Here is a 13,441-nt window from a genome sequence, read left to right on the forward strand (position 1 = left end):
ATGAACACCACCGCTACTAGCCACACACAGTGGCACTAAGGGGGGGCTTGCCAGTGCTATAAACCACGTCAGGATTTTGCATAGCAACGGCGCAGCACCCACAACAATTGTTACAATTTAACATTTTCATTAAACACTTCAACATCAAACATAAACACTTCTCTTATGCTCTATGACTTAGAACTGATGTGAACCCATAAGCATGACACAAAGACAATCAGATAAGAAGTCAAAGCAAAAAAAAAAGGCAGGTGTCAAAACCAGGAGATCGGTCAGAGAAGGCAAACCTATTCTGCAAGGAACAGGCAGTGAATGAGGGTTCAAGGAATCAGACAGAGGTTTGGACGGAAGGTACAGGGAACAGGTCGTAGTGCTGAAAGTGCAGTGTAATGAGCTGACGTCCCACCGTTGGTACGGATGGTCTCGGGTGAAGTCCAGGATGGGGATGGGTCCAGAATGGCATGTGTAGGAATCCACAACCTCTCCTCAGGTCCTTATCCCTCCCAATCTACCAGATACTGAAGACCCCCTCATCTGCACAAAGACCTCATTAGGTGACAGACCGTATATGTGGGAGACCCACCAATTATCAGGGTGGGGTCCGGAGGAGAACTGGCTTGATTTGACTTAAAACGGCTTGATTTGAGGGATGTGGAAGGTGGGATGGATACAGAAAGACCAGGGAGACAAAGGCGATCAGCTGCTGGGTTGATGATCTGGGCTATGATGAATGGCCCTACAAAGAGTGAAGCCAGCTTTCTGGACTCAACCCAGACGGGTAAGTCCTGCATAGTGAGCCAGAACTCAAATGAAGTGTGAGCGGGAGCCAGGGTGCGGTGAAGGTTGGCTGATCTCCGATAGCAGTCAGAGGTCCGTAGTAGAGTGGCAGCAGACAGCCTCCAGGTACATTGGCAGTTAAACAGATGGGACGCTGGCCTCACATTCCTGTTAGAAAAGAAGAGGAGGCTGACAGCCCTGGGGAACACTGGAATGGAGAGAGGCCAGAAGCAGAGCTGAGCAAGGTGTTATGGGCATATTCTACCCAAAACGGTTGTCTGGACCATGAGGTAGGATTCCGTGAAGCCATGCAGCGCAGCAGGGTATCCATCTCCTGTTTCATCTTCTCCCTCCGTCCATTGGACTAGGGATGTAAAGAGAAGCTGACTATGACTGACTAAAAATAAGTGAATTGAGGCCCCGTCTCACAAATGATGTTTCTAGGGCAGCCAAGCACTGTAAACACTTGTTTTAGCGTGACTTTGGTGGTCTCTCTGGCTGTGGCCAATTTAGGCAGCGGAATAGAGTGAGTAGCCTTGGAGAACCTATCTGCCACAGTGAGGATAGTAGTGCTACCTTCCGATTCGGGGAGCCCAGTGATGAAGTCCGGGTAGATGTGAGACCACGGACGACAAGGAATGGCCAGAGGCTGGAGGAGACCAGCTGGTGCTTGACGGAAGTTCTTGTTCTGTGAGTTCGGTTTTCCAAGTTTCCTTGAACACAGCACGCTTCCTGCTTTGGAGTGCTTTCAACCGGAGAGCTGCGTTTGCGTCTTCTAATAATTCCTCATTGAAATGTTATCCCTCTGCATTTTTGTAAACTTCTATCTGTTTTATCCTGTTATTTGAATGCATACTGACTGACAAAAAAATTAATAAAAAATGACTGCTCGACTTGAAGAATCTCAGTCAACTGACCGACAAATGATTCGACTCATTGCGTTTTAGGGGGCAGCCCAATTCAAAACAAAGTTTAAATGGGCCCTTTGGGAAAAAAATTCACCCAATCTTACATATATGGATAGATGGATGCCCAGGGAAAATGAAGGAGAGATAGGGTGGGAAGCGTTCAACAACATCAGGAGAAAGAGGATAAGAGTGAGAGTGAAAAATAAGGCAAACCACAAAGAGATACGGACACTGATAAGTAGAGGAAAAAGCCAGAGGTTGTGTGGGTGTGGGTGTGGGGGTGGGGTGTGGGGGTGGGGTGGGGGGGGTGTGAGGTGGGGTCAGGGTGAGGGTGGGGGGGACTGGATTGTTAATGACTATGAACTAATTTGGCCAGACTTCAGAGAACACTTGGAACTTGGCAAAGGAGCAAAGATAGTGAGAGATTATAAAGGGGATGAGGAGGTGTGATGGTTATTCTGTGTGTCAATATGTGTGTATGTGTGTGTGTGTGTGTGTGTGTGTGTGTGTGTGTGTGTGTGCGTGCGTGCGTGCGTGTGTGTGGTGTGTGTGTGTGTTTGAGTGTATGTGTGCGTGCGACATACAGACAGTCTCTATACAGACAGTGAAATGTCTGTATAGAGACAACTTCACAGTGTGAAGCGGATTAAGCGAACACTAATATGGATGGGAAGGCAAGGTGTCTGTGTGTGTCCATATGTGTTTGTGTGTATGTGTGTGTGTGTAAACACTTGAGTGTATTGTGGAAGTACAGGAACCTGCGCACACACACACACACACACACACACACACACACACACACACACACAAACACACATGCACACACACGCACATAAAGATTATACTTTACATTTGAGGTATACTGAGGTACACTTCAAGAATCTAACCCTAAAACCAAACTTGTTCTCCCGTTTAACTCTGTCGACTTGACCGACCTCTGACCTTTGACCTATGGCCAGTGAAGTGAAACCAGATCTCTCCATTGTATTGGTCATTGAAGGTCACGTAAGTATTGATGGTGGACTTAACATATTATACAATGAACAAAAACATACAAAGGTCCACAAGCATACACATACAGTATAGGAACAGACGTATGCACACACACACACACACACACACATACACATACACATACACTACGTGCTAAATCCGCATGTAACACTGTAACATTTTGGCATGCTTTACATCTGGTGCCTCTTATACTATGACAACAAAAAAACTCGCACAATGTCAAAACCTCTTTGGCTCTCTGTCATGCATGCTCCCAGCACACACGCACGCACGCACGCACGCAACACACACACACACACACACACACACACACACACACACACACACACACACACACACACACACACACACACACACACACACACACACACACACACACACACACACGGGCTACATATTTTGGCAGTGAGTCAAATGCAATTCATAATTTATGTTTCCTAAGTTGGTGTGCATGATGAAACTGCCGCGACTGACTTTGTAGACTCCCCTCCGTCTCTCTCTGACTGCCAGTCCGTCTGACTCTCACTTGCACAAACTGTCTTTCTCAATAATTTTTCTTTTTATTACAATTCTCCTCACCTTTAATCGTCCAGACGCCATTTTGATGGCAAGTGTAGTCTAAAATCCGGTTGAAATGAGATTGAAATTAATTATTACTAACAAATCGGTAACAACAGTAAAAAAAAAGGTTTAAATTACTATGGTGTTGTGTTTGTCTGGGCATGTAAACTTAGACGAAAATAGACTAAAATTTCCCTTTTGAACCAAATTTAGCAAATTGACATTGCATTTTAATTACATTCCATTGTTTTAAGGGAGCATTGTTCCAGCAAGAGAGCAAGAGAGAGAGAGCGATAGAGGGGGAGAGAGAGGGAGAGAGCGAAACAGACCTCCCAAGGAAATCAAAAGAGGGATTCCCCACTTCCCAGAGCAGCCTGGACACAAAGTTGCTGGCTTCCAATACATCATGATGAAAGTTAACAACAAACAGAGGATAGAATGATTCTAATGGTCATAATTACAATAATAGCAAGTGGAATAATATTTTGTTATGTTTTGTAGCTGAGTACATTATTAAGTACGGAGCTGTGGAACTCCGCCGATAATGTGCCATGTCATTACATCACTGGGTCCAAAGCAAGTCAGCGCTACATAAGAGGTTCTGGTTAATTGTCCTTATTATTTTCACCCTGACTGAAATTCCTAACAGATTTATCATGTAGTTTGTGTCACTTCTGCAGCAACTGATAGAAATTCTTCTTCAGACTTTCTGACCTACCCCTAAAAATGCCAGTAAGTGAATCAGAACCCTTGGCCTTTTGCTGCATTGGGAACAAAAGAGAAAATACTATATACTATAATTTAACCATAATCTAATCATCCATCGCTGCCTCCCAAGATACCTATCTATCCTTTCATACCTATCTACCTACCAACCTACCTACCTATCTATCCCTACCTACATACCAACCAACCAACCTCTATCTATCCATCTATCTATCTATCTATCTTTCTAGCACAATTTCAATTGCTATATTTGATATTTTAGTCACACCAGTGTTAAAGAAAATGATGGGGTGTGAAGCAGTGGTGGTCATTCCTCGCATGAACCGCTACATATTTCTATTCAAAAACCGAGATAGATATCTATCCCCAGAACGGCTGATAGATATCTCCTTGAGTCAGAGGTGATCCAGTGCCAAGCTGGGCAGCCCAAAGCACGTTCCCACTTTCTAGAATTCCAGAGAAATGATCGCTAATTACGCACAGCATTCTCCCACACAGTTGCGAAATACGAGAGAGGGAAATGAGAGGAAGAGGGTCAGACGGAGAGAGATGATGAGGAGGAGAGCTATGGGTGAGGAGTGAGGGGTGAGGAGTGAAGGGTGAGGGGGTTGAACAATGAGCTATATATAGCAGACACATTTGGGATGGAGTAAGAGTCATGTGGAAACCAAACGTGCGGAAAGATAGAGACATGGGGGTGGATGTGGCCACGGCGTCCTGACATTTCACCACATTCGTCTGCCTCAACTCTCCTGTGCCCTGCTCACTTTAGTGGGTCATGTATGGATTATGCACATGGGGCCCCTAGAAAGTTTCTGGCCTTGCTGCACCGACAGCAACCGTCAACATCTTTTTTGTAATCATCAAGTTTCAAAGATAATAATAGCATTGCTTGGCTTAGACAAGTTGGGGGGGGGGGGTTCAGCTTGACAAGAAAGCAAAACAAGGTTTTACTAAATGGTCTCTAGTTCTAGTCTGAAGGCGGTTTCATGAATGACTTCATGACAGCTCGGGAGGTGGATATTCTAAAGGATTACCCATTGAACGTTATTCTTGGCTGTACAAGATGGGATGGGGTGTATTTTGTTTTCCAAATGGGCCAATTTCAACTTTGTTTTGAAATTGTATTTTTGAATTGAAAACTTGAATATGTGCTTAATTCTATCTATCTATCTATCTATCTATCTATCTATCTATCTATCTATCTATTAGGTGGGGTTTTCAATGAATGAGGGCAAAAGAGGCTCACATTCTGTTGGAAAATTCCTGAGATCAATCAGAGAATGGTCCTCTGGACTTCAGGGATATGAGGTGTCTGATGTGTCTATCAAAACCTCTCTGATTACATCGAAAGGGCATATTATTTAAAAAGAAAAAAAAAAACTCTTTAAATGCAGACAAAGATGTAGGTTGGCTCATCATCCCAATTAAGAGGGTCTAGCATGATCAAATAACTGCATGTCACTGCTTAAAAGTTGATCCCCTTATCTGGTCCTGAAGCCGCACACAGACATACCACATACACACACACAGACATACACACCACACACTTGACCCTCTGACACTTGTCTCCATTTGGTCTTTTCTTTTCTAGCTAATTTGAAAACCTTCCTTTGTAATGGTCCAAGAAGCCCAACTCCTCCATTCAATTCCATTCCACACACACACACACACACACACACACACACACACACACACACACACACACACACACACACACACACACACACACACAGACTTGGAACACTCACTGCTTTCTCTTGCTCTCTCTCTCTCTCTCTCTCTCTCTCTGGCTTTCCTTTGGACAATTGTTTGCTCTGACTGCTTAAAAGTTCACATCTTCCTCCTACATCGGTGTGTTGCATTGCTATGTCTTGCATCAATCGATCAAATTGTCCAAAACAGCCACATAAATCTTTCTTTACTTAAAAACGTTTCTCTCAGTCAAACAATACAACGCGTCACGGTCAACGGTCTTTAGTCCCTGGCCTTTCCTTGCTTTGATGCACACGTTTGACGCTTATTCTTTAAACGGGCCCTCGGCTTCCCTGTCTGACCACTAGAACGTTTTGTGCCAGGACTGGTGAACGAGGGTGGTCTTACTGAAATTCTCGTTATTGGTAGCATAGCTAACTTTAAAATAACGTTTTATCAAAGCTTGGGTTCATTGTTTTGGATCAATAAGCTGCTGAAAGTGTCATTTAGTGTGCGAGACACAAAATTAGGGTTCTCCTCCATACTCCCCTGTACTACCGGGTCCTGGCACACTAGTGAACAGTGAGAGCTGCCATGAAAATGTTTCAAACTCTACTTGCATAAATGCATAAATGATGATGGAACTAGCTCTTTTTTTGCAAGATCAAAATCGCAGGGCTGTACTTATTCATCTAATCTAATCAGTTCCAGAATTGCAGCTTCACATTGTAACTGAGTACTACTGTATTAGTGATGAAAGGTTCGACAATCTTTTGGGACTTGGTTCTTGACAAGTCACTCAGTAAAGGGTAAAGAGTCGTTCAATTTCCAGACTCTTCATTTGTTTGATTCCGTTGGTGTAAAGCACGGTGATTGAGGGAGGGCTTCACAAGAATCCTTTAATTTATTCAAAATGATTTATTTTGGTGGAGGGAAAAGTGTAAATCAGTCATATTCAACATGAGCAGTGACAGACTGGGATCAAAAAACAGCCCTGGCATTTGCAGCAGAGAGGCCCACACCAAGCCCACCCAAATGTTAACATAAAAAGCTTGAGCTAGCAATTTACAAGATAAAACTGCGAGTGTCAAGCACCAGCTATCCTCAGGCAATCTTTGGAGGGAACCTGCTACGAGATGGTTCAATTAGTCTTTTGCCACTATGCCCAGGTCGGACGACCGATTTGCACGTCAGCAGTGGCGTAGATTTTGAATGAACATGGGGCGAGTGGGACACATAAAACAGGGGGCGTGGGGAGAAATGTTGAGCATCAAACACTTCATTTCCTGCATTCTGGTAAATTTTAATGCACTAATTTGTGCCTTTTCTGCATCAATTTATGTGGAAATATCTTTATTTATGTAAAGGAATGCTTCTTTCAAAACAACACCACAATGGGTGCACAACAGTTTTCAGGTGATAACATGGACTCAGTCTTTCCGGTCCCACTCTGGTCCTCAGTTAGTTCGTTAATTCGTTTAATTCGTTAGTTTAATTCGTCATTTGGAGAATGAGCACTCGGCAGTCGCTACGGTGACGGCAAGAGTAAGAAACTGTTGAAGAGTCATTGATGATGATGTACGGATATTTTTGGCAGTTGTTTATGATGCAGCATGTATTACATGTATAATGTTAACTGTGAGTGTGCAAATAAAACAACTACTCGTGCAACACATTTCAAAATGATTGAATTCATTTAATTTGATGTTATTTGAGTCACGACTCAAATTGTTGTCAATTTACTACCAACCGTGACCATTATTCCTGTGTCACTTAGGTAGTACAGTATATATACAATTGAGTGCACTAGTTATAGGTATGTTAATGCTTTAAAGATGACATCTTGTCAGAGCTCCAATCAAATATTATGTTAATACGTGTTATGGGCCCACCCGACATGCCAAGGGACCGCGCAGTCTACTTGGGCTGGGGATGCAGCAGTAGTAGGGTGACCATTCTGGCATTTGCCCAATTGCCAGTCCATCCCGGAATATGAGTTTTGCCCAATGACTAGACCTTTGTTGCCATGGACCTCAATTTAGGCCTCAGTAATTATTAGGGTCCTCATCCTACAGAATGTGTGATGAGGACCCTATTGTTATTCCTCTGTTTATTCTTCTTCTTGTTCTTGTTCAAGTCGTATCATTCATGCTCGAAAAAAGGCTGTGTTTACGTGATATTTTAGGCACTTTTTATGCTTCATACTTTCGTGAACTCCTCCCAGTAATCCGATCAACTTCAAACTTGCCGAGTGTCTACAAGACACCTTCAAGGTTAAAAGTTATTAAAATATTTAGTTTTTGCCACATGGCTTGGGCGTGGCAAAGCGTTGAATTTGCAGTGTTTTTGTGATATTTTTGTCACTTTTTGGTCATTTTCATGCTCCGTACTTTCACAAACTCCTCCTCGCCGATATCTCGGGTCCCACTAACACTTGCACTTAAAGGACCTGGTCATCGCTGCTTGCAGCTTTAATTTTCAGTATATTATTCAAAGATTCACTCACTCGCTCACTCTTTTGCCGAGTCACTTGTTCGCTACAAACAAATCATTTGCAAGTCTTGCATTACTATTCTAGGCAATAATAAAAATTACAGTTTCATGGGTTTGTACTGTTTTTAGTGGTTAACAGGATAGTGCTGTGCCGTCTGCTGGTATAATTCATTGTAAATATTGTGTTGTGGCAAAAAAAAACGTTTAAAACACTGATCTGATGTATTGATGTTAACTGATTTTTGAGACTATAGGATAATTTCTATCACAAAATAAGCTTACCCCATTGGCATATCATTTTTCTTGATTTGTTTTTTATTATTATTGACTTTGGAATTTTTTTGCATTGTGCTGTATACAAGTTTTGTAAAAAGTGAAAGAGGCGAGATTGAGATGGTTTGGACACGTGTGTAGGAGAGATGAGAGTTACATTGGGAGAAGGATGCTGAGGACGGAGCTGCCAAGCAAGAGGAAAAGAGGAAGGCCAAAGAGAAGGTTTATGGATGTGGTGAGGGAGCACATGCGAGGACATAATGGAGGAAGATGCGCAGAACAGAAGGTATTGGACGCAGATGATCCGCTGTGGCGATCCCTAACGGGAGCAGCCGAAGGAAGAACAAGAAGTACTGTATACAGTATAACAATGGCCAGAGGAGACATCGCTTCCTCTGGACACATATTCTACTACTGTTACGTGGCCAATCTTTGGAGCCACTATTAGAAGATGTGCTTCCACATATAACCTTTAAGATTCTAGGGCTTGGTACATATTTATAACCATGATTATCCAGAGAACCAACGTTGTTCAACATGTTGTTGAACCAACGAGAATTCATTCAGAGGTTCAGCTGTTTGCAGTGATAGGTGAGTGTTTAGGTATTATAGACAGGGCAACAGTGTTAAAAGAGAACACTGGCTAAAAAGGCTGGTTCTGTCCTGAGCATTAGCTTTGGCTGTCTAGAACAAGGGGGGCCAAAGAGTCAGACCCTAAGAGCCAAAAATAAAACACCACAACACTGCCAAGAGCCACAGCGTATGTTCAAATATACCGCCCGCCCGCACACACACACACACACACACACACACACACAGACACAGACACACACACACACAGACACACACACACACACACACACACACACACACACACACACCAACAACAACAACAACACCGTTTTGTTGGGTGAAAATGTTTCCTACCTTATTAAGCTCAGCTTGTGACTCAATGTGGCTTCTGACATTCCTTTCATTCCAATTGCAACTGTGTGATGACTACTTTCCCCAGAACAGATTTCAGTCTGTCATCCTCAAAAAGTTCAGATCATCTCTATTTGAGAAGCTGCTTCATCTGTCACTTATGGGGCTTTCAAACAGTCCGATTCAGCAGTGAAAGGGTCGATAATGAATGTCATCGGACCTATAAAAAAATATCTGTCCTCAGAAGCCTCCAAAAGATTTTCGAATAGTGTCACATAAAAAAAGATTTAGCAAATTTTTTTGTGCCAGTTTCTTTTTTAGAGAGCTCTGAGTTGTGAATGGAATTATCACAGGCGCATGAGTAACTCACGACTCGCGGATCCTCGTTTGCAAATGAGATCCCTGAGTTGTTGTTCACGGCTCACAAACCTTATCGACAACGCTAGCGTTTTCTCAACCAGAGAAGACTCGGGAGGAAAAATACTGCAATTAAAAAAATAAATGTAATAGATGTTGCAATCACATTTTTTAGGGGTGGTGTTGCCAACTCCAACTAGCCTTGGAAAATGTATTTGTCCACGGCCACATTTCGTTGCAGATCATATTTTTGTATCATAATGAACAGTGGAAGTCCCGTGTGCTGTGGCAGCTCTCTACACTGACACATCAGTTACCTGCAGGCCTACAATGACATGAAATACACATATAAAACAAAATATAGTTTTCTTGCACACTATGTCTTGGATTTTTGGATATCTTATACAACAGTCTCCTAGCTCTTTTCAGAGGCCGTTTGCATTCAGAGAAATGGCCTTTGGCTGCTATAACTCGGTGATCAGCCATTGATCACTCAGTTAACAGATCATTGATCACTACCAGGAAACAGCTCTTTATAGATGCGCCCTCTCTCTAAGCCGCATAACAATATCCATAAATATATACATAATGCAAAATAATCTATGGTCAAACCTGCTTGGATATGAACATGATGCTTTATAGCCGGCTTGTGTCAAGTTAACCAACAATGGATTACAATGTTTTGGAGAGAATTTAACATTCATTTAAGTTTGTGATAAAATAATAATAGTAAGCTGCCTCTTTATAGCAACACACACATAACTTAAATTCTTTAGTTTAATATATTTTATTGGACTCTTTGTACATCACCATGGCAACATATTATCACGTTTTGCCATGGAACCTTTCCCCTGCAGCCCCAGTGCCGTTTAGAAAGGGCCGTTATGTCATGGCGTTCAGAAAGTGAAGTTAGCTGTCTGTCATCTACCGTGTTGCAAGTGAATGCAGCATTAGTCGAAGTTTTTCATTGGTCGGCTGGTCACAGGAAAAAAAAAATCCACTGGGAGCTGTGCCTTGTACAAATCAACCTTAAAATGTCTGGACCGGTGTATGAAATGCTCGAGGGCTTTTAATTTTAAACAAGTTTTCACAAAAAGAAATGTTCAGTTGCCTTGCTAATTTTTCCAACACATTTAGAAGAATAATTACAGCTTGAATGAGCGGCTTTTGCTGGTAATTAACCAGCAGCTCACTTCATGCGTGCGTGCTGCGCAGCGCTGGTAGAATACGTTTATATTTTAAAGGCTGGTTTTAAATTATTGTGTTGTTATTGTTATTGATAAATTAGCAAAATGTTCAGTTGGTTGTTCCGGGACATTGTGAATATTCACAGCTTATGATGAGAAGCTTTTGCCGGTGTAATTCAAAGGTGGCTCGCTTTATGCACGCAGCACTTGCAAATTAAATTTATATTTACAGGGCTGTTAGGTTTTGAATTTATCCGTAATGTAGCACAGTGTTAACAATGTCAGTTATAACATTCTTTCTCGGCCCTGGAAACTTAGTAATCAAACCATTTGCTGATGTCCCAAAAACATACATTTAAATAATTAAATTAAAAAGTTCAAGCCCAATGGCTGGAACTGACGACTACTAGTCGACTAGGAAAATCTTAAACCGGGGTGAAGATACTAACCGGCAGCCCGAAGAAGTATCAATCAATCAACAAATCAATCAACAAATTAATAAAGAAATCAATCAACTAAACAATCACTCAATCAATCAATAACTCTAAACCAGTCCTTTGGCCAATGGGCTGACATCATTCTGGTTTGGGATCCACCAGAGAGACGTACAGTACTGCATGTCTTTGGTTTGGCGCGACATCAAAGTATAGCTGATGTGTGACGATCAAGTCCATCCCTGATCTCCACCATGGAGATGTGCAGCGAGGTATCAGACCTAACATCCATTCACTTAACAAACACAAACGCATTTTTTCTTAATCCCTCTTGAACCACCCTGCACGCGCACAGTTCAGTTAAGATCGTTTCTTTTGAGCTTTCTTTGAAAGTAGTTATGCCTTCTTCTGACCATGGCCACTGGAGGTAGTGGTGGTGGTGGTGGTGGTGGTTTGTTCATCAGCAGGGTACTGTTCTTGTTTGCTGTGAACGTTCATCCATATGGACAGTTTACCTACTTGGTGGTTTATCAAATTCGCTGCCGGGGAAAGGCGGACCCCGTCACTAGCAACGAAAATAATAGGTACAGATAGAGAGGAGCACATGCAGAACGCATTACGCATTTAAGCAGCTGCTGCTTAAAAAGTGGCAGCCAAAAACAAGTATCAAATATGGTATTTTATATTTCCTTTTTGATATCAAGAAAAACTAAACAGCCTAATCTTACCGGTTCGTCTCCTTGTTCCTGGTCGTAGTAGTCGTAGTAGTCGCCGTGGCTGAATTGGTGACTGGCGAGGTTGGCGCAAACGCAATAGGTGAGCGCAACATATATTCCCAACAAGCGCATGTTTTTTTGTTGTTGTTGTTTTTTTTTTATGAAAACTCTAATTCACAATGTTTTGTAAATTGTGCGCGTGTGTGTGCGCACGTGCGCGTGCGTGCCTCTGAGGGTATCCTCAGTCTCCTTCGCTCATGGGGTTCATTCCACTCGTCGCCCTCTTCCACTTTCTTGCACCCGAACCAGAAGTTGCCTCTCCAACCTCTCCAATGTGCGTAAAAGTTGTCCGTCAGTGTAACAAATCCGCCGAGAGACCCCCCACTTCAACTGTCGAGAAGGGGTCAACCTCCTGTAAGCTAACGGTGCGTCCGTGCGAGGCAGGCTCCGTACTGCAGAATGGGAGAGAGAGAGAGAGAGAGAGAGACAGAGAGAGAGAGAGAGAGAGAGAGAGAGGTGGGGGGGGGTTGCGCGTGAAAGAAATGGAGAAGCAGGTTTGTGACGTCATTTTACATCTAATCTGATCAAATGACGCTCTAGTTTTTTAAAGTGGAAATCCGTAAGATTGTAAGATTATGTTGTTTAAAAAAGGCATGTTTATTTATCCTTTAGTCATGTATCTGGCACAGAACAATTTCATTTTTTCATAATAAAGACATACACCCTTCAGTCACAACATTAAAACCACTGACGGGTGAAGTGAACAACATTGCTCATCTTGTTCCAATGGCACCTTTCAAGGGGTGAGACATATTTGGCAGCAACAGTAAGGAACAGTAAGTTCTCAAAGTTGATGTGTTGGAAGCAGGAAAAATGGGTCCAGTACTGAGATATCGACGGGTCGCCTGTTTACTGTGTTAGCTCAATGCAAGGATGCAGAGGGAAACATCTAGCATAGCTCCTGTGGGATTAGGGAAATTATGACAGTCTGAGTGCAGGCCTTTATTTAATGTGCTTAGTTAGCTTAGTTGGCTGGGTTTGGTGAGTTTGTGCCACTGTTTGGCCTTGCGTTGGAGAGAATGTGTCCTTCATTTGTATTGCCCTGCAGATAGCCGGCCAATGCCTAATCTCGGATCCCAGCAGTCCTTTTCTAAAAGGACTTCTGGGGTTAGCCCCTCCGAGGTTACGCCGGAAACCTGAGATTTGGGGGGCGGCTTAAGTTTCAGGCCCGCCCCCTTTCCGGAGTCTTGAGGGGACATCACACAGAAGAGAAACTTCACTTTTACCATAGTAGTTTTTTAGCAAGATATCTCTACTTTTACTCAAGTGTGGCTTTCCAGTACTCTTTCCACCATTGCGCCCAACTCACTTGAAGT

General features: G+C 42.8%; 1 protein-coding gene across 1 annotated transcript in view; it reads right to left on the reverse strand.

The window, feature by feature from the left end:
* The window catches only part of vegfc (vascular endothelial growth factor c), a 77,447-nt gene extending 64,987 nt beyond the window's left edge, over nt 1-12,460 (reverse strand). Inside the window, exon 1 of the mRNA XM_079999932.1 lies at nt 12,078-12,460. Coding sequence (XP_079856058.1) covers nt 12,078-12,197 — 120 coding nt within the window. The 5' untranslated portion in view covers nt 12,198-12,460. The remainder of the gene's footprint in view (nt 1-12,077) is intronic.
* Nucleotides 12,461-13,441: the final 981 nt, after the last annotated feature.

The sequence above is a fragment of the Zeus faber genome (assembly GCF_960531495.2).
Source record: "Zeus faber genome assembly, chromosome: 4".
Lineage (NCBI taxonomy): Eukaryota > Metazoa > Chordata > Actinopteri > Zeiformes > Zeidae > Zeus > Zeus faber.